The sequence below is a fragment of the Oncorhynchus nerka genome, linkage group LG4 (assembly GCF_034236695.1).
Source record: "Oncorhynchus nerka isolate Pitt River linkage group LG4, Oner_Uvic_2.0, whole genome shotgun sequence".
Taxonomy (NCBI): Eukaryota; Metazoa; Chordata; class Actinopteri; order Salmoniformes; family Salmonidae; genus Oncorhynchus; species Oncorhynchus nerka.
In genome coordinates, this window is record NC_088399.1 from 24,430,924 (window position 1) to 24,453,258 (window position 22,335).

At 46.3% G+C, this 22,335-nt stretch overlaps 1 protein-coding gene across 6 annotated transcripts in view; it reads left to right on the plus strand.

Annotated features, from left to right (window-relative positions):
* LOC115120849 (scavenger receptor class B member 1-like) overlaps positions 1-22,335 on the plus strand; it is a 54,550-nt gene that overhangs the window by 31,705 nt on the left and 510 nt on the right. The window contains exons 12-14 of one of the 6 annotated variants that reach the window (XM_029649832.2): positions 340-384; positions 1,374-1,447; positions 22,087-22,189. In XM_029649832.2, coding sequence (XP_029505692.2) covers positions 340-384; positions 1,374-1,447; positions 22,087-22,114 — 147 coding nt within the window. In that variant the 3' untranslated portion in view covers positions 22,115-22,189. Of the gene's footprint in view, positions 1-339; positions 385-1,373; positions 1,448-7,490; positions 10,769-22,086 lie in introns of those variants that run through there. The other 5 variants (XM_029649840.2, XM_065017377.1, XM_029649854.2 and 2 more) reach the window with 5 other exon arrangements.

Genomic DNA, 22,335 nt, shown 5'->3' on the forward strand with positions numbered 1-22,335 from the left:
TTTTGGAAATGTGGTTCTTGTTTTGGAGAATTTAGGCAAAAATGAGTTGTGTACACACTCACTGCACTAGTGAGATCACGTCATGTGGTTTGTATGCGGCCTTACAGTAGCTGAGCACACTTCTACTGGCTGGGCTAGCTGTGTAGACTTTAGATGCATCATTTGAATCACACCTGTGTATGGACAGTCTAGATGCTGAATCACAATGTTCCCTAAGGACAGTGGACTGTACTGATAAGTTTGTGACAAGCACATCCCGAGACATTTTAGGTCAGAGCGTTATGACTGTTGTGAATGTTGCAGGGAATCAGTTGGCCTGTTTGTTTTGTTTTCCTACAGGCGTCGTTGAAAAAATATCAGCCTACAGTGATCCAGAACCATGGGGTTGGTCCACATGTTAAACTGTTCCCAATCACTCCTGAAAACATGCCTCTATCATATCAATCAGAAGAATGTGATGGCAATATGAATATAAAATCATAAAATCATAATTTACCCTGACAGATTCTGATCTGCCTTGATTTGATTATAACAGTCCATTAGGAAGGGTGGTCAATTCTGGTCCTGGGGGACTGATGTGCAGGCTTCTGTTACAACCCAGCTCTAAAACGCATGTTAAACTATAGGGGTCATGATCTTTAATCTGGACCAGAATGATTTATAGTCTCTAGATCTTTAGTGTAGTTCTATTGGTCAGATTGAAGAATGACTGTAGTATTAGCTGAACCAGCTGTGTGGAAGCTGGTTTGGAGTGAAAGCCTGCACACACTGGCCTTCTGGGACCAGAGTTCTCCTGATCAGTAAGAGAAAGATGTCTATAGATCACGTCCAGCCTGTTTGTTACTGTATGAAGCTGATCAATCAGGTCGATCAGAGGGACAATCCAAATGTTACGATTGATTGGTCAAGATTGTCTGTATGAGGTGTCATTAACCAATTGCATTAACCCTGGATGTCTTGCATGCCACGCCCTCAGTCATCTGTTTTCAAACTGCATGAATACACTCATAAAAAAACACACACACACTGCATTGACGAAAGCACACACTGCATGAACACACACACTGACTCAACACAAATGACCCAATGGCTGAGAAACTAAATACTGGGCCATGTTCAGTACAAAAACGATGTGGAATGTTGCAGATAGAAAAGCCATGACTAGAGCTGAATGGATTACGTATTCTATATACCAGTGAGGTATGTATATTCTACATTGTACATTTCTATCTAAACGTTGGCCAACGTTTTCCTGCTGAACATGGCCCTGAGCTTTTTGTCTGTCACGTTATAATCGACCACCTGACAACAAATAAGGTTGCTCAGTAGCTGCTCTGATTGGCTGATTTAGTGAAGGGCTGGTTATCTTTTAGGCATCTGTTAAAGACACCGTAAACAGCGCAGATGCCCTCAAACAACAGACGGACAAATGTATCGTGAATGACAGGTGGGTTTCAGGCCCACACACACACACACACCGCTTATGTCCAAGTTGTACTCATGCTCAGCCTCCTATGTCCTAAGTTTACACACACACACACACACACACACACACACATCATTGAGGACTTACACCATAGGCATCACACTCACCTATATTATTTTACCAACATCTCTATCATTTTAAAACACCATTTTCTCATCCACTGCTCTTGTGCCATGTTTCATAAGACCAAGTTATCTCTGCCTGTGGTTTGAGTGTTGGTTTTGGAAGTGTCAAGTTGAAAGATCTAAGCATGGTTCAGCAAGAACTCCCAACAGCCCAAAGTTAACACGCAGCAGACTGCTGGATGAACAATGTTTTAGGTGATCTGTTGACAGGATGTTGTGACCCTTTTTAAGCACAGTCACTGACCGGTGGAATGGACTCTGCATCTGACATGAGACTGTTTTTGTCTGTTTAGTTGCATGTCTGACGAGTAGTGGTGCAACGGATCACAAAACTCACGGATCGGAACACGGTTTTGAGTCACGGATCGGATCATTTTTCAGATTATCAAAAAAAAGGAGATGAATATAACTTTGCTTTCCATTTATGACTTAAAGCAAGGAACTTTTAAATGTTTAAATCAAATATTCAATAGTCAATTGTTAAATTAAAGTGCAATATGAGGCATTATACCTTCTTCCTTTGAACAATAGTGAATGAAAAAATAGCCTGTGTTCACATCAAAAAAAAGAAAGCAAAGGAGACCTGAGCTTAACTTTTAAAATCACTTTTCAAAAAGATGAGGATGTCTACATTGTCTGGGAGAGGGTAGACTTCTTTGCAGTTACTATGTCCCCTGCTGTGGAGAACACCCCTCTCGCTAGGAATTGAAGTGCCAGGTAGCATCTTGCCATCATGGCAATGTGAGGGTATTTACACTCATTCCTTTCCACTGTCAGTGGATCACCATCAACTGGAATGCCGCTTGCTGCCTTGTAGGATGCCTCCTCTTTGATGGTTTTGGCAAACGTCTTGCCTGTGTCCTTGCTCGCAAAGGTCTTCCCAAAAAGCTCCTTCATGGTCGAATTCTTTTGTGGAGGAGATGCCTCGACGCTCCTGTCGGCTCTGTGGCTTGACCCTGCAGAAAAAATGACTTGATTATTTATTTTCATTTTTCTTTGAACTGTAATTGTGGCAATAACATTTAATAAAAGCCATAATTATTCCAAATCAAATGGATGATTCTAATAGACTAAGATTAGACTACAATATATTTATTTAAGTAATTCACTCTTACATTTAAAAAAATGTACCTCAGTGGTGAGATCACTTTATGTCCTCCGGTGTAGGGCAGGGTCTAGGTGAGACAGGGACTTGAACCAGTAGATCTATGAAGGTAGTCCTGTACATTAGGGGGGTATCTGGGGTTCAGGTCCTCTTTTTTGATTTATTTCACCTTTTATTTAACCAGGTAGGCAAGTTGAGAACAAGTTCTCATTTACAATTGCGACCTGGCCAAGATAAAGCAAAGCAATACAGTAGAAACAAGTCTATATACGATGTGAGCAAATGAGGTGAGATAAGGGAGGTAAAGGCAAATAAAGGCTATGGTGGCAAAGTAAATACAATATAGCAAGTAAAATACTGGAATGGTAGATTTGCAGTGGAAGAATGTGCAAAGTAGAAATAAAAATAATGCGGTGCAAAGGAGCAAAATAATTAAAATTTAAAAAATACAGTAGGGAAAGAGGTAGTTGTTTGGGCTAAGTTATAGATGGGCTATGTACAGGTGCAGTAATCTGTGAGCTGCTCTGACAGCTGGTGCTTAAAGCTAGTGAGGGAGATAAGTGTTTCCAGTTTCAGAGATTTTTGGAGTTTGTTCCAGTCATTGGCAGCAGAGAACTGGAAGGAGAGGTGGCCAAGAAATAATTGGTTTTGGGGGTGACCAGAGATATACCTGCTGGAGCGTGTGCTACAGGTGGGTGATGCTATGGTGACCAGCGAGCTGAGATAAGGGGAGACTTTACCTAGCAGGATCTTGTAGATGACCTGGAGCCAGTGAGTTTGGCGACGAGTATGAAGCGAGGGCCAGCCAACGAGGGCATACAGGTCACAATGGTGGGTAGTATATGGGGCTTTGGTGACAAAACGGATGGTACTGTGATAGACTGCATCCAATTTGTTGAGTAGGGTATTAGAGGCTATTTTGTAAATGATGTCGAGGATTGGTAGAATGGTCAGTTTTACAAGGGTATGTTTGGCAGCATGAATGAAGGATGCTTTTGTGAAATAGGATGCCAATTCTAGATTTAACTTTCGATTGGAGATGTTTGATGTGGGTCTGGAAGGAGAGTTTATAGTCTAACCAGACACCTAGGTATTTGTAGTTGTCCACTTATTCTAAGTCAGAGCCGTCCAGAGTAGTGATGTTGGACAGGCGGGCAGGTGCAGGCAGCGATCGGTTGAAGAGCATGCATTTAGTTTTACTTGTATTTAAGAGCAATTGGAGGCCACGGAAGGAGAGTTGTGTGGCATTGAAGCTTGCCTGGAGGGTTGTTAATACAGTGTCCAAAGAAGGGCCAGAAGTGTACAGAATGTTGTGTCGTCTGCGTAGAGGTGGATCAGAGACTCACCAGCAGCAAGAGCGACATCAATGATGTATACAGAGAAGAGTCGGTCCAAGAATTGAACCCTGTGGCACCCCCATAGACTGCCAGAGGTCCGGACAACCGACCCTCCGATTTGACACACTGAACTCTATCAGAGAAGTAGTTGGTGAACCAGGCGAGGCAATCATTTGAGAAACCAAGGCTGTCGAGTCTGCCAATGAGGATGTGGTGATTGACAGAGTCCGAAAGCCTTGGCCAGATCAATGAATATGGCTGCACAGTAATGTTTCTTATCGATGGTGGTTAAGATATCGTTTAGGACCTTGAGCGTGGCTGAGGTGCACCCATGACCAGCTCTGAAACCAGATTGCATAGCGGAGAGGGTATGGTGAGATTCGAAATGGTCGGTAATCTGTTTTGGCTTTCGAAAACCTTAGAAAGGCAGGGTAGGATAGATATAGGTCTGTAGCAGTTTGGGTCAAGAGTGTGTGCCCCCCCCTTTGAAGAGGGGGATGACTGCAGCTGCTTTCCAATCTTTGGGAATCTCAGACGACACGAAAGAGAGGAACAGGCTAGTAATAGGGGTGGCAACAATATCTGCAGGTAATTTTAGAAAGAAAGGTCCAGATTGTCTAGCCTGGCTGATTTGTAGGGGTCCAGATTTTGCAGCTCTTTCAGAACATCAGCTGACTGGATTTGGGAGAAGGAGAAATGGGGAAGACTTGGGCGAGTTGCTGTGGGGGTTGCAGTGCTGTTGACCGGGGTAGAGGTAGCCAGGTGGAAAGCATGGCCAGCCGTAGAAAAATGCTTATTGAAATTCTCAATTATAGTGGATTTATCAGTGGTGAGTTTCCTATCTTCAGTGCAGTGGGCAGCTGGGAGGTGTTCTTATTCTCCATGGACTTTACAGTGTCCCAGAACTTTTTTGAGTTAGTGTTGCAGGAAGCAAATTTCTCCTTGAAAAAGCTAGCCTTGGCTTTTCTAACTGCCTGTGTAGATTGGTTTCTAGCTTCCCTGAAAAGCTACATATCACGGGGGCTGTTTGATGCTAATGCAGAACTCCATAGGATGTTTTTGTGTTGGGTAAGGGCAGTCGGGTCTGGGGAGAACCAAGGGCTATATCTGTTCCTGGTTCTAAATTTCTTGAATGGGGCATGCTTATTTTAGATGGTTAGGAAGGCATTTAAAAAAAAAAAAAAATAACCAGGCATCCTCTACTGACCGGATCAGATCAATATCAATGGCAGCCTCTAATGGCAGCCTTGACATCCCTAGTGATGGTGCGGTCTTCCTCACTTGGGGCTATGGATTTTATCCTTGTTTTCAGAGGTAGGATCATGGACACATTAGGTTCTCAATGTTTATACCCCAATTTAATGACTATGTCTGCAACCAGGATTTGTAAGATACTGGTTGGAATGAAAACAGGGAGAGGCCCAGTCCACAATAGTAAAATGTTTATTCACGGGAACGTTCTGGCGTGCACAGTACAAAGACCTTAATTTTATAGTGACACACATACTTCCACACAAAACATTAGTTATCATACGCCCACACTGTCCTGCTACCCAGCCGACATAGCGAGAGACCCTGGGAAGTTCTCAGTGCCCCAGCCAAGGTCGGCCCTGAATCTTGCTCAGATGGTCCGTTATCAAGACACTAGATATATTGTCACCAAAACATTAATTCTGACTACGAACTACACTCATATATAATTCTACTGACTAAATCACACACAGCATTAAAATAGTCTAATGATTCTAATCTGTGCTCAATAGGGTTGTAACTGTTTTGAGGTTTGATCACCCAGAGGACCTCAGCCACCTTCACCACCTTCACATCATCAGACAAGGTGAAGATGTTTGTTTTTCCAGGGTCTTGTCTGTCAGTGCAGAGTATACAGTTGCCTGCTGCTCAAGATAGAGCTCCAACATGTCATAAGTGGAGTTCCATCTTGTTGTGACATGGTGTATGAGCTTGTGGGTTGGTAGCTGTAGCATTTCCTGCTTGGTCTTAAGAACATCAGCAGCTGTTGTGCTTTGGTGGAAAAAGAAAAACCCCTTCCTGATCCTCCCACGGAGGCGGTCAATCTGGTTCACTGAGATTCCCTTTTGAGATGCTAAATTGATCACAAGTGCAAAGCAAGCTATGTGTGGCCCCAGTACAGCCTCTATCACTGCATTGACTTGGTTAGGGCTATCTGTGGTGGTTGGGATATTGCTGTTGGGCCTCTCTAGCTTCCACTCTGCTACTGCTCCTAGCACTACCTGCACCAGATTTGTGCCTGTGTGACTCTCATAGAGGGGGTGTGTCTGTAGCCCCGGACTTCACATCTCCCCCTCTGTGGTGTTGTGAGCAGTCAGTCACATAGCTTTCCGTTGCCCTGGAGGTCCAGCCGTCTGTGGTGAGGGCAACAGAGGATGTCTTGGATAATCCTTCGACATTTGAGATATTTTCCTCTTCATAAAGATCTGGCACGATCTTCATACTGAAGTGGGTGCGTGAGGGATTTTCATAGCGTGGCTCAAGCACTTTCACCATGTTTTTAAACCCTTTGTTTTCCACAACAGAGTATGGTCTCATGTCTGCAGAGATAAACATCCCAATAGATTTGGTGATGGCTTTAGTCTGGTCTGATTCTGCAGCAAAGGGCTGCTTAAATGGCGCGGTGAGGAGTTGTCTCTTGGCTGAGTTGTCTCCTGTCACTGACACACCAGGGTGATGATGCTTTAAATGTGTGGCCACGCTCAATGTATTTCCATGATCATACGGCTTTCTTGTGGCTCAATGCCTACACACTAATGGTGTTGTCCACCACCCTTCTTCCGTCATCATATTTGACAGGGAAGCCAAAATGCTCCCGTACATGAGACTTAAATGAAGCGGGAGGCTTTTCCAGTTCTTCAGCTCCTCTGCCAGCCATGGCTGTCACTGCTCTTTTTTCTTTGCATTTTGCAACGCGAGGATCCAGGATTGATTCGTTAGGATTCAACATGCCCGTTTCACGTGAACAGTACACACAACCGCTTTTTAAAATGTTTATAATCAAAACAACCTTCAGGCTTCAGAGTGAAACGCAGGACGCACCTCTTGTCTTTCTTTTCACTGCAACTCTGCATCGAGATTTAGTGAATTATGACTTTAAAAAGTAACAGCGGCAGTAGAACTGTATTTCACATTATGATGGTTGAACTTTGCAATTGATCCTCGGTTCACATGCGTGCTGAACCGTGGGGGGTGATCCGTACGGATCACGGATCGACTACGGTCTGTTACACCACTACTGACGAGACATTGTTTTTTTTGGCCTTTTGTAGTGAAAAGGCCAAATAAAAGTTCTCTTTGAACAGATTCACAGACTGAAATGAGAGCATACTTGATCCTAAATATGCTAACAATGTTGTGTTTTTAACATTTTTTCTCACATTCTCTATCTCCTCTTTTCCTAACAGATAAGATGTGAGGGAACTGTCATACAGGACACCAACAGGAGCGAACAAACCCCTCTACTACAGCACTGGGTGGACACACAGATAGCAGTCTAGCCCAGTGCTGCAGAGCTCTGTGTTTGAGACTGAAACCCTATAGCCACTGACTGACAATTCTCTCTCTCTATATATATATATATAAATAAATAAATAAATATATATATATATATATATATACTGCTCAAAAAAATAAAGGGAACACTAAAATAACACATCCTAGATCTGAATGAATGAAATATTCTTATTAAATACTTTTTTCTTTACATAGTTGAATGTGCTGACAACAAAATCACACACAAATTACCAATGGAAATCAAATGTATCAACCCATGGAGGGCTGGATTTGGAGTCACACTCAAAATTCAAGTGGAAAACCACACTACAGGCTGATCCAACTTTGATGTAATGTCCTTAAAACAACTCAAAATGAGGCTCAGTAGTGTGTGTGGCCTCCACGTGCCTGTATGACCTCCCTACAACGCCTGGGCATGCTCCTGATGAGGTGGCGGATGGTCTCCTGAGGGATCTCCTCCCAGACCTGGACAAAAGCATCCGCCAACTCCTGGACAGTCTGTTGGTGGATGGAGCGAGACATGATGTCCCAGATGTGCTCAATTGGATTCAGGTCTGGGGAACGGGCGGGCCAGTACATAGCATCAATGCCTTCCTCTTGCAGGAACTGCTGACACACTCCAGCCACATGAGGTCTAGCATTGTCTTGCATTAGGAGGAACCCAGGGCCAACCGCACCAGCATATGGTCTCACAAGGGGTCTGAGGATCTCATCTCGGTACCTAATGGCAGTCAGGCTATGTCTGGCGAGCACATGGAGGGCTGTGCGGCACCCCAAAGAAATGCCACCCCACACCATGACTGACACACCGCCAAACCGGTCATGCTGGAGGATGTTGCAGGCAGCAGAACGTTCTCCACAGCGTCTCCAGACTCTGTCACATCTGTCATGTGCTCAGTGTGAACCTGCTTTCATCTGTGAAGAGCACAGGGTGCCAGTGGCGAATTTGCCAATCTTTGTGTTCTCTGGCAAACGTCCTGCACGGTGTTTGGCTGTAAGCACAACCCCCACCTGTGGACGTCAGGCCCTCGTACCACCCTCATGGAGTCTGTTTCTGACCGTTTGAGCAGACACATATGCACATTTGTGGCCTGCTTGAGGTCATTTTGCAGGGCTCTGGCAGTGCTCCTCCTGCTCCTCCTTGCACAAAGGCGGAGGTAGCGGTCCTGCTGCTGGGTTGTTGCCCTCCTACGGCCTCCTCCACGTCTCCTGATGTACTGGCCTGTCTCCTGGTAGCGCCTCCATGCTCTGGACACTACGCTGACAGACACAGCAAACCTTCTTGCCACAGCTCGCATTGATGTGCCATCCTGGATGAGCTGCGCTACCTGAGCCACTTGTGTGGGTTGTAGACTCTGTCTCATGCTACCACTAGAGTGAAAGCACCGCCAGCATTCAAAAGTGACCAAAACATCAGCCAGGAAGCATAGGAACTGAGAACTGGTCTGTGGTCACCATCTGCAGAACCACTCCTTTATTGGGGGTGTCTTGCTAATTGCCTATAATTTCCACCTGTTGTCTATTCCATTTGCACAACAGCATGTGGAATTTATTGTCAATCAGTGTTGCTTCCTAAGTGGACAGTTTGATTTCACAGAAGTGTGATTGACTTGGAGTTACATTGTGTTGTTTAAGTGTTCCCTTTATTTTTTTGAGCTGTGTGTGTGTGTGTGTGTGTGTGTGTGTGTGTGTGTGTGTGTGTGTGTATATATATATATATATATATATACACACAGTGCCTTGCGAAAGTATTCGGCCCCCTTGAACTTTGCGACCTTTTGCCACATTTCAGGCTTCAAACATAAAGATATAAAACTGTATTTTTTTGTGAAGAATCAACAAGTGGGACACAATCATGAAGTGGAACGACATTTATTTGATATTTCAAACTTTTTTAACAAATCAAAAACTGAAATATTGGGCGTGCAGAACATTTCTGGGATCTATTATTTCAGCTCATGAAACATGGGATCAACATTTTACATGTTGTGTTTATATTTTTGTTAAGTGTAGATATGTATTCTTCTGCTTTCCTTTCTTACTTTACTCCTGGTAGCAGTTGCCTACATGCACAGATCTAAAATCGGCAAACCTGACCCTAAATCAGAAATGCAAAACTGACCCTAAATCAGCATCTAGAGGCAACTTCATTCTACAATAGCTCACCAGACAAAATAACCAAAGTCTACTGTTATTTGAGATAACTGAGATACAATTATATTTTTTGCCAGAGTTGTGGTCAATTGTATTTTAATTTCAGTCAATTCAGGAAGTACACTGAAATTCCCATGCTTTTCATTGAGGAAAATGTGGAAATGGAATTTGGTGTACTTTCTGAATTGAAGTGGAATTGACCTAACCCTGTTTTTGCATGTGGTGAATAACACCTCATTCAGATCAAATTAGGTATGTCTTAGGCACCAATAATGACTGAGATTACAATTGAGCTATTTAAATAAGGAACTCTCGCTCTCTATATATTCCCCCAAAAGATAGGCGATAATGAAGACGACTCATGAAAAAAATTGTCAAGGTTCTTTTCTGTGTAAGTGGGCGTTCCCTCTCTCGCATGGGCATGCTTTTCAACTTGAGCACGTGCAAAAATGGTCTTGCGAGAGAGAGTACGCCCACTTACACAGACCGGAAACTGCCCAATAACAGCTATCTCTGGCCTACCTATCCTCTCCCCGGAAATGACTCTGTCTGGGGTTTTACTACACCTTACTTCTGCCTTTTTAATTGGAGATGTTTCCTTTGCCCAATCCGAAATTGACCTCTAACCCCTTGGCACTCCGTGCAGATGTAGATTTGAGAGGATTGGATAGCTGTGATAGCTCCATATTGTTCTCTGTTTTTTTACCATACAGAAAAATGCTCCAGGTTAGGGGCTAGCCAGCCTCTGTCACAGGCTTTCACTTCTTAATGTGAGTGATGCCGAGGCATCCAATGCTAGGTGCCAGGGGTCCATTTGGAATTGGGCTGTTTCTGTCCTCTGCATTTCACTGTGTGCTTTCTCAGCACACAGGACCTTTGAATGAGATTGATAATGTGAAATGTGGATTTGCCCCCTCATACTCCTTGTAGACTCCTTTAGTGGTGAAGATGATGAATAACTCTTTCTTAAATAATAAATCAATGTGCCTGGAATAGGTATACAGTACTTCTACTACTGGTTTGGTCTCCTGTGGTATTTTACATTAGAAGGTGGCCTCTTCTGTTCAGGGAAATGACAAACATCTCTCTGTGTGATGACTTTTTTGAAATGGTTTGGGCTGGAAGTGAAAGACGATATGCAGTGTTCTATGAAAGATGCAGCAGAGGTACACTGGTACAAGCCTAAAACCGATACGCCCCCAACATTAACACTAATGAATAAACCAATCAGCGTTTACACTCGTCATGAAACATATAGTGATCTTGTTTAATGTTGCTGGTGGGGGGGGCTTGATATGATTGACATTTCCCCTCTGCCTGTGGTCTGGAAGCTAGAAGCTGTGAGAGAGGTGGCCCTAGCATAGATTCAAATGTGCATCTCCCACAAGGTTCTGAGGGAAATGAATAACAAAACTGTTCAAGTGGTGAGAAAGTGGCTCTGCTTCAACACACAACACGGGATGTCTTCCTGAGCCAAAGAGAGGAGGGTTTAGGTGTCATGACTATTGAGTGGATTTACGCTGCGACCAGACTGACTCACCTGTTGAACATGCTCAACAGTGACCATGTGGCACTTAACCTGAGCCTCCCTCCTCCTGGACCTATGGAGGAGGAAGGTTCCACTGGCCAGTGACACTGAGGACAACTTCCTGGGCTTCAGGAGGAAGGTTCCACTGGCCAGTGACACTGAGGACAACTTCCTGGGCTTCAGGAGAAAGGTTCCACTGGCTAGTGACACTGAGGACAACTTCCTGGGCTTCAGGAGGAAGGTTCCACTGGCCAGTGACACTGAGGACAACTTCCTGGGCTTCAGGAGGAAGGTTCCACTGGCCAGTGACACTGAGGACAACTTCCTGGGCATCAGGAGGAAGGTTCCACTGGCCAGTGACACTGAGGACAACTTCCTGGGCTTCAGGAGGAAGGTTCCACTGGCCAGTGACACTGAGGACAACTTCCTGGGCTTCAGGAGGAAGGTTCCACTGGCCAGTGACACTGAGGACAACTTCCTGGGCTTCAGGAGGAAGGTTCCACTGGCCAGTGACACTGAGGACAACTTCCTGGGCTTCAGGAGGAAGGTTCCACTGGCCAGTGACACTGAGGACAACTTCCTGGGCTTCAGGAGGAAGGTTCCACTGGCCAGTGACACTGAGGACAACTTCCTGGGCTTCAGGAGGAAGGCCAATGGAAAATTGGACAATCATGCTGCGGGCTTTGGAGTGTGGTCAGACTGTCCAGTCCTGTTCAACTGGAGTAGAGTTCAGGTGGACACAGACTGATATGCAAACTGATCCAGTTGTGGCAGATTGTGGTGTTGTTGTGGAGGCTTCTGTAACCCGTGATTGAACATCTCATCCTACATCCAGGACAACACTTCTTGGTATCAGATGGATGCAGGTACCGTAACTCTGGACTGTGTTGACCACTCTGTCTCCCATTCCATGTACCAGAATGCTGCCGTTGGTGAGGGCATTCTCACCTTTACTGTTAAGGCGAGGCTGCAACAAAATATAATCTATCACTCTGGTACCCTGCAAACAATTACCCACTTTGTATTCTACATGAGTCAAATGTAATGGAGTTCATTGCCCATGTTGTGAATGGCTGCTGTTCAAACAAGGATTTGTACATTGTATTTATAAAGCCCTTTTACATCAGCCGAAGTCACAAAGTGATATACAGAAACCCAGCCTAAAACCCCAAACAGCAAACAATGCAGATGTAGAGGCACAGTTGCAAGGAAAAACTCCCTAGAAAGGCAGAAACCAAGGAAGAAACCAGGCTCTGAGGGGTGGCCAGTCCTCTTCTGGCTGTGCCGGGTGGAGATTATAACAGTACATGGCCAAAATGTTCAAACGTTCATAGATGGCCAGCAGGGTCAAATAATAATAATCACAGTGGTTGTAGAGGGTGCATCAGGTCAGCACCTCAGGAGTAAAAGTCAGTTGGCTTTTCATAGCCAAGCATTCAGAGTTCCAGACAGCAGGTGCGTTAGAGTTGAACACAGCAGGTCCGGTAAACAGGTCAGGGTTCCATAGCCGCAGGCAGAACAGTTGAAACTGTAGCAGCATCATGACCAGGTGGACTGGGGACAGTAAGGAGGCATCATGCCAGGTCGTCCTGAGGCATGGTCCTAGGGCTCAGGTCCTCCGGGAGAGAGAATTACAGGGAGCATACTTAAATTCACACAGGACACCAGATAAGACAGGAGAATTACACCAGATATAACAGATTGACCCTAGCCCCCCTACACAAATTATTGCAGCATAGATACTGGAGGCTGAGACCGGAGGGGTCGGGAGACACTATGCCCACGTCCGACAATACCCCCTGACAGGGCCAACCAGGCAGGATGTAACCTCACCCACTTTGCCAAAGCACAGCCCCCACACCGCTAGATGGATATCAACAGACCACCAACTTACTACCCTGAGACGAGGCTGAGTACAGCCCATGAAGATCTCCCCCACTGCAAGACATGGCCTCTTTGTTGGCCGCTTTGTTGACCTGTTGAGTCGTCTCACCAACAGCACACATGCATAAACATTCTTGTGTAAGGGGAAGCTGGTTTGATGTTGTGTTTTCCTGTGTACAAATACACCAGATATATTTGTGGGGGAGGTCCGGGGGAGGTGCTGATTGGACGGCTACATGGAGTAGGCCTTTTCTGACACGCTGCTTCAGTACCAGCCCCTCGTGGTGCTGAGACAGCCTGGGTGGAGGTACAAGCTGGTGGTGCTGATATTTGGCAGTCTCGGCCACATACACAGGCTTGCAGTGCATGGCCTCCAGATTGCAGGCCTGACAAAAACTAGGGCAAACCAATTGGCTAGGTACTGCTCTGTTTCAGCTGTCATGGGCAGCCTAGCTGTTTGGAGAAGGAGGTGCTTTCTGTACCCTTGAGTGCCATGTAGACAGGGACCTTTGAAATGTTTGGATCCTTTTTTGTGTGTGCGTGTGTGTGTGTGTGCACAGAAATCTTCACTCTGGTAACTGTAAAAGTATTGAGTAACACGTACAAAGACTTTGCAAGAGATTAAGTACAATATAAGCCATGAGGCTTTAGATGTGTTTGTGTGCATGCGAGTGTGTTTGCTTAGTATGTAGGCTACGTGTGTGAAGTGTGTTATTTTATTGATTTCTAACACACAGGAAGAGTTGCATCACAGACACAGTGAGGATCTCAGGGTGGTATGGTTGGTGTTATTTCATCGGGATGACTCCAGTGGTCAGCAGAACGACGATGACCATGGCAATGATAACGATCACCGCGGTCACTATGCTAACGATCAGCTTGATGTTCTTCCTGCAGTAGGAACGAGCCACCGCTTCACACTTCCTCTCAAAGAGCTTTGACTGTAAACACACACCAGAGAGAAAGAGATCGGGGAGAAAGGAGAGAGATGTACAGTAGTCAAATCAAAATCAAATCAAATCAAATGTATTTATATAGCCCTTCGTACATCAGCTGATATCTCAAAGTGCTGTACAGAAACCCAGCCTAAAACCCCAAACAGCAAGCAATGCAGGTGTAGAAGCACGGTGGCTAGGAAAAACTCCCTAGAAAGGCCAAAACCTAGGAAGAAACCTAGAGAGGAACCAGGCTATGTGGGGTGGCCAGTCCTCTTCTGGCTGTGCCGGGTGGAGATTATAACAGAACATGGCCAAGATGTTCAAATGTTCATAAATGACCAGCATGGTCGAATAATAGTAAGGCAGAACAGTTGAAACTGGAGCAGCAGCATGGCCAGGTGGACTGGGGACAGCAAGGAGTCATCATGTCAGGTAGTCCTGGGACATGGTCCTAGGGCTCAGGTCAGTTGAAACTGGAGCAGCAGCATGGCCAGGTGGACTGGGGACAGCAAGGAGTCATCATGTCAGGTAGTCCTGGGGCATGGTCCTAGGGCTCAGGTCCTCCGAGAGAGAGAAAGAAAGAGAGAATTAGAGAACGCACACTTAGATTCACACAGGACACCGAATAGGACAGGAGAAGTACTCCAGATATAACAAACTGACCCTAGCCCCCCGACACATAAACTACTGCAGCATAAATACTGGAGGCTGAGACAGGAGGGGTCAGGAGACACTGTGGTCTATGGCATGTGCTGAACTCAGAGCAGCAACTACTACCAGGTGGGGGTGAGGAGGGTGAGATGGAGGGGATGGAAATCTACTAACCGAGTCCTGGAGGTTTTCTGCTATGGAGGTGATGTGATCCTGTCTCTCTCCTCTGCAACATGTTCTCTGTGTTCTGTTTCAAGTTAAATTTAGTTGATTTTACGTTAGTTGATTTTAGTTCACACTGCTCTTATTTGCATGTTCAAAATACAATCTTATCTGCAAACAGTTGTGTAGTTGCAGGCTTTTGCTCCAGCTAAAGCAGTATCACCTGATCCAACTATCACCTAATCATAGTCTTCAAAAAATAAGATCTATAAGGGCTCTATTCAATTCGTAGCACTGAAGAACCGCTTTATAGCCGATTGACAATGAAAAGGCAATGTTCCTGAGGTTGCCGACACTGCATTCAGGGAAACGCTGCTTATGTCCGCTCAATTGGAAATGACCTTTCATTTGTTCGCTGCTCTTCCTGGGATACTTCGGTGATGCTGATTGAATAGTGCCCCTCGTTGAATCAGCTGTGTAACTGTCTTGGCTAATGTGAAAGCCTACATCTTCTCTGGTCCTCCCTCCTCACAGGGTAAAACACATTCAGGGTCGTGTAAGAGAATACATGTTGAATACCATACACTATTCACACTCACCAGCTCATCTTCCATGACCAAAATGTCCAAACTCTCAGCGATCACCTAGAAAAATTCAAATTTGGTAGGAGTGATAGAATACGCCGTTGTTATAAATTGGTTTGGGATATCTTCCTGATTGTTCAGTCATCTCTTACAGTCTACAGTGTGTGTGTGTGTGTGTGTGTGTGTGTGTGTGTGTGTGTGTGTGTGTGTGTGTGTGTTTCCGGGATGTGAGAGAAAGACTAGACAGTTTTAGTTTGGTCCACTAGATGGCAGCAGAGTTAAACAGATGCTTGTTGTTGAAGAACAATCAGTCCTCATTCTCCTCTTCTTCCTCTCAAATGGATGTGACACCGAGGGCAGAGATGGCCTTAAACAAACTGATAATGGTCTGATTTCTTCCACTGAGAGAGAGAGAGGTGGAGAGAGAGGGGTAGGGAGAAAGAGAGATGGAGAGAGAGGGCCTGGGTCTGGAAGAGTATATAACAATGAACAAAAGATGAGCCAGCCTGAGAGGACAGGACAGAAGGGGACAAAAGATGAGCCAGCCTGAGAGGACAGGTCAGAAGGGGACAAAAGATGAGCCAGCCTGAGAGGACAGGTCAGAAGGGGACAAAAGATGAGCCAGCCTGAGAGGACAGGTCAGAAGGGGACAAAAGATGAGCCAGCCTGAGAGGACAGGTCAGAAGGGGACAAAAGATGAGCCAGCCTGAGAGGACAGGACAGAAGGGGACAAAAGAAAGAGGGATGTGGGAAAGAGAGCAAAACTGAATCATTACAGATTCAGATATAGAAATGTAAAATTAACTTCCGATTGAGCCGACATATGCAGCATTTACCATAAATGCAGTCTCCGTTAACGTGGAAACATTGTCTAAAAGAGAGGAATGAAACAGGACAGCAGTCAGCTAAACAAGCGAGGAAGGAATCTATTAAAGCTGAGAGATCAGAAGAGAGCGAGCGGGAGGGAGAGAAAAATAATGTGGAAGAAAGAGGGGAGGAGTGAGTCGTCTGGTAGCATTCAGAGCTGCTAAACCTTTGGCCAATCTGAGTGTCTGTCTGTCCCCTCTGTGTGCATGCACGTGCGTGTTTATGTGTGTACTTGCAGGTGTGTCTCTATGCAGGTGCGTGTTTATGTGTGTACTTGCAGGTGTGTCTCTATGCAGGTGCGTGTTTATGTGTGTACTTGCAGGTGCGTGTTTATGTGTGTACTTGCAGGTGTGTCTCTATGCAGGTGCGTGTTTATGTGTGTACTTGCAGGTGTGTCTCTATGCAGGTGCGTGTTTATGTGTGTACTTGCAGGTGCGTGTTTATGTGTGTACTTGCAGGTGTGTCTCTATGCAGGTGCGTGTTTATGTGTGTACTTGCAGGTGTGTCTCTATGCAGGTGCGTGTTTATGTGTGTACTTGCAGGTGCGTGTTTATGTGTGTACTTGCAGGTGTGTCTCTATGCAGGTGCGTGTTTATGTGTGTACTTGCAGGTGTGTCTCTATGCAGGTGCGTGTTTATGTGTGTACTTGCAGGTGTGTCTCTATGCAGGTGCGTGTTTATGTGTGTACTTGCAGGTGCGTGTTTATGTGTGTACTTGCAGGTGTGTCTCTATGCAGGTGCGTGTTTATGTGTGTACTTGCAGGTGCGTGTTTATGTGTGTACTTGCAGGTGTGTCTCTATGCAGGTGCGTGTTTATGTGTGTACTTGCAGGTGCGTGTTTATGTGTGTACTTGCAGGTGCGTGTTTATGTGTGTACTTGCAGGTGTGTCTCTATGCAGGTGCGTGTTTATGTGTGTACTTGCAGGTGCGTGTTTATGTGTGTACTTGCAGGTGTGTCTCTATGCAGGTGCGTGTTTATGTGTGTACTTGCAGGTGCGTGTTTATGTGTGTACTTGCAGGTGTGTCTCTATGCAGGTGCGTGTTTATGTGTGTACTTGCAGGTGCGTGTTTATGTGTGTACTTGCAGGTGTGTCTCTATGCAGGTGCGTGTTTATGTGTGTACTTGCAGGTGTGTCTCTATGCAGGTGCGTGTTTATGTGTGTACTTGCAGGTGTGTCTCTATGCAGGTGTGTGTTGTTTGAACTTGCCCGCTTTCTGAACCCTTTCTCCATCCCTTCATCCCTCCCTCCATATCACCCAGCTCTTCCACAGGCTTTAGAAGTGTGAACATCAGTTCAGAACACACAGACACTCTCGAAGTGGGTGATACAGTAACTGTCTGAAAAAAACTAGAAAAGAAACTCTTGCGAAGAGATGTTTGTGTTTGCATCACACAGATGCCACAATCCCTGGTTTTCAGCTTCTGCTATAAAATGCACTTGTAATTCACTAGCAACGCACATATCAACATGACGCATTGGACAGAGCGACAACAGAACAACTAATTTAGTGGACGTTTTCTCCAATGATCAAGTGTCTCCAGGATGGTGTCAACCAATGACGGACAGTATTTGCTTTAATGTATTCATGTGTGCATGTGTATGTGTTGCTGTTATGTGGCACGTTGATATGAGAGCTACACTCAGTGGCCAGTTTATTAGGTACACCCATCTCGTTCCGTGTCGGACCCCCCATTGCCTCCTCCTACTGTATTCTTCGGGGCATAGAAACGTAGCTAATTTGGTATCAAGGGACCAAAAGTGTGCTATTCCCTACACCATTACACCACCACCACCAGCCTGTAGCTTTGACACCAGGCAGGATGGGGCCATGGACTCAAGCTGTTTGGCCAAATCCTGACTGGATTCGTCGGCAATATTTTTCTACTCTTCAATTGTCTAGTGTTGGTGATGGCGTTCCCACTGCAGCCGCTTCTGATCGGAGTGGAACCTCATCTGCTGCAATAGCCCATCCGTGACAAAGACAGATGAGTTGTGTGTTCCGAGATGCCGTTCTGCAGACCACTGTTGTACTGCGCCGTTATTTGCCTGTAAGCTTGCTTAACCCAGAACTGTCGTGCGTGAAAAGCCCAGGACGCCAACCGCTTCGGAGCTACTGGAATCGACATGCCTGGCACCGACGATCATACCACACTCAAAGTCCCTTATGTCACTCATCTTGTCCATTCTAACGTTTAGTCGAACAGTAACTGAATGCCTCGATGCCTATCTTCCTGCTTTATATAGCAAGCCACAACCACGTGACTCACTGTCTGTAGGAGCGAACCATTGTGAACAGAGTGGTGTACCTGATAAACTGCCCACTGAGTATATTCAGCTATTGGTAGCTTCCTGTCTCACTTCTCCTCCGACTCTGGATGTGTATAGGAAATGACCTGCAATTTATACACAAGTACGTGTTCACACACTAAAGCAGATGGGTTCACATAGAGTAGCTGTAACCATAACAACCTGGCCTAGCCAAACAGAAGACCCCCACCCGTTCTCAATACCAGCTCTGTCACACCGTCTGGTCTGAACACAGAGGAGCAGTAAAAGGATCTGTCATTATTGAATAATAACACAGGAGTGATGTCATATCTGTAGAAACAACCAGCCTGGTCTCCTCTTCATTTACACACCAACTGCCAACACAACATATCAGCTCCCAATCACTATCAGCTCCCAATCACTATCAGCTCCCAATCACTATCAGCTCCCAATCACTATCAGCTCCCAATCACTATCAGCTCCCAATCACTATCAGCTCCCAATCACTATCAGCTCCCCATCACTATCAGCTCCCAATCACTATCAGCTCCCAATCACTATCAGCTCCCAATCACTATCAGCTCCCAATCATTATCGTAACTCACACGAACGGACACACTCATCATGGCAGAACATGCAGTCACAGATGGTGAACAATAGCCTCATTTCATTTACAATCAATTGAAATGAAAATGTGTGCTCACTTAGACTGTTTGCTTTATCAGGAGTTTTAACTGCCATAAAATCAGTAGGACGGTTTAGAGTTAATAGCAACTGACTGAATTTTGGCAGACCTGAAATGAGATCAGACTGGAGTTGTTGTTCCTGTGGAACAAGTTCTTCCAGACACCTGTTGACGTTCAGAGCTCGTCTCAGAGACCACCTGACAGACAGACAGATGGGCAGGCAGACAAGACAGACAGAGACAGACAGATGGGCAGGCAGACAAGACAGACAGAGACAGACAGATGGGCAGGCAGACAAGACAGACAGAGACAGACAGATGGGCAGACAGACAAGACTGACACAGACAGACAGATGGGCAGGCAGACAAGACAGACACAGACAGACAGATGGGCAGACAGACAAGACAGACACAGACAGATGGGCAGACAGACACAGACAGACAGATGGGCTGGCAGACAAGACAGACAGAGACAGACAGATGGGCAGGCAGACAAGACAGACACAGACAGACAGATGGGCAGACAGACACAGACAGACAGATGGGCAGACAGACAAGACTGACACAAACAGACAGATGGGCAGGCAGACAAGACAGACACAGACAGACAGATGGGCAGACAGACAAGACAGACACAGACAGACAGACAGATGGGCAGACAGACACAGACAGACAGATGGGCTGGCAGACAAGACAGACAGAGACAGACAGATGGGCAGGCAGACAAGACAGACACAGACAGACAGATGGGCAGACAGACACAGACAGACAGATGGGCAGGCAGACAAGACAGACACAGACAGACAGATGGGCAGACAGACAAGACAGACAGACAGCCAGATGGGCAGGCAGACAAGACCAACACAGATAGACAGATGGGCTGGCAGACAAGACAGACACAGACAGACAGATGGGCAGGCAGACAAGACAGACAGACAGTCAGATGGGCAGACAGACACAGACAGACAGATGGGCTGGCAGACAAGACAGACACAGACAGACAGATGGGCAGGCAGACAAGACAGACAGACAGTCAGATGGGCAGGCAGACAAGACCAACACAGATAGACAGATGAGCAGGCAGACAAGACAGACAGACAGTCAGACAGATGACAAGACAGACACAGACAGACAGATGGGCAGGCAGACAAGACAGACAGACTGCCAGATGGGTAGGCAGACAAGACCAACACAGATAGACAGATGAGCAGGCAGACAAGACAGACAGACAGTCAGATGGGCAGGTAGACAAGACAGACACAGACAGACAGATGGGCAGTCAGACAAGACAGACAGACTGCCAGATGGGTAGGCAGACAAGACCAACACAGATAGACAGATGGGCTGGCAGACAAGACAGACACAGACAGACAGACTTGAATGGATTTACTAATCAGACGAATCGATGGGCTGTTCACAGCATCTCTCCATACCGACAGCCTGTCCTCCTGTGGAATGGATTGTCTGGGACTCACAGACAGTTAACTTTCCTCATGTTGTTGTCGTCAGGTCCCTTCCCCATATACTGCACTACTTTCCAGGTTTTCTGATCAGACTGATGGATATGCTGAACACAGACAGTCTGTCCTCCTGTGGAATGGATTGTCCTAAAGTCTAGGATGTCTGTCAAGACAGCCATTTAGAGAACGTCAACTTTCCAAGTTAACGTTCCTCATTTTATCTTGATATAATGTACTACTTTAGAAAGTTTTCTGTATCATAAATATGTTTATTTGTGGTGTATCAGCAGGATTCTTCAGATAATTCACAACTTTTACTATTTTGACAGAATGATGTCTAGCTACTGTTTGATACAGTAAATAATATGTAATCATACTTCAGTCAGGTAGAAAAATATAATGGTCTGTCACGACTTCCGCTGAAGTTGGTGCCTCTCCTTGTTCGGGCGGCGTTCGGCGGTCGTCGTCACCGGCTTTCTAGCTGCCACCGGCTCCCATTACCTCTTTGCTGAAGGGGGGACCGGTGCGACTGCAGTGGACAGCTGGGGCGAACAGAGCTTTTGTCAACTGAAGGCTCTGTTTACCTCGGCTCCTGTGTTGGCTCATCCTGATCCCTCCTTAGCGTTCATAGTTGGGCTCACACGTCACCCTCCTCTGGTCATCCTGGCATCAGTCGGACACTGCTCTGTCTTAGTGGGAAGTACTGGTGGCCCACTTTAGCTAAGGACGTGAGGGTGTATGTTTCCTCCTGCTCGGTGGGCTCTCAGTGCAAGGCACCTAGACACCTACCCCGAGGGAAAGTACAACCCCTACCCGTTCCACAACGGCCGTGGTCCCACCTATCGGTGGATTTCGTGACGGATCTTCCTCCGTCACAAGGGAACCACGATTCTGGTTGTTGTGGATCGGTTTTCTAAGTCCTGCCGTCTCATTCCTTTGCCCGGTCTCCCTAAGGCCCTACAGACTGCGGAGGCCCTGTTTACACATGTCTTCCGGTACTACGGGGTGCCTGAGGATATAGTGTCTGATCGGGGTCCCCAGTTCACATCAATGGCCTGGGGGTCTTGGTCAGTCTTACCTCAGGGTTTCACCCCGAAAGTAATGGGCAGGTGGAGAGAGTTACCGCAGTAAGGTCCGGGTCTGGCTCTCTACCCGAAACCTGCCCCTCACCCTGCCCTGCCGGAAGCTGGGTCCGCGGTTTGTGGGGCCATTTAAAGTCCTGAGGAGACTGAATTAGGTATGTTATAGGTAACGGCTTCCCCCTGATTATCGTATTAACCCCTCGTTCCATGTGTCTCTCCTCAGGCCGTTGGTGGCTGGTCCGCTCCAGTAGTCCGAGGTATGGGAGGTTCCTCCGCCCCTTCTGGACATCGAGGGGGCCCCGGCGTATACCGTACGAGCCATCATGGACTCTAGGCGTCGGGCGAGGGGCCTTCAGTACCTCGTGGAGTGGGAGGGGTATGGTCCGGAGGAGAGATGCTGGGTGCCGGTGGAGGAGAGATGCTGGGTGCCGGTGGAGGAGAGATGCTGGGTGCCGGTGGAGGAGAGATGCTG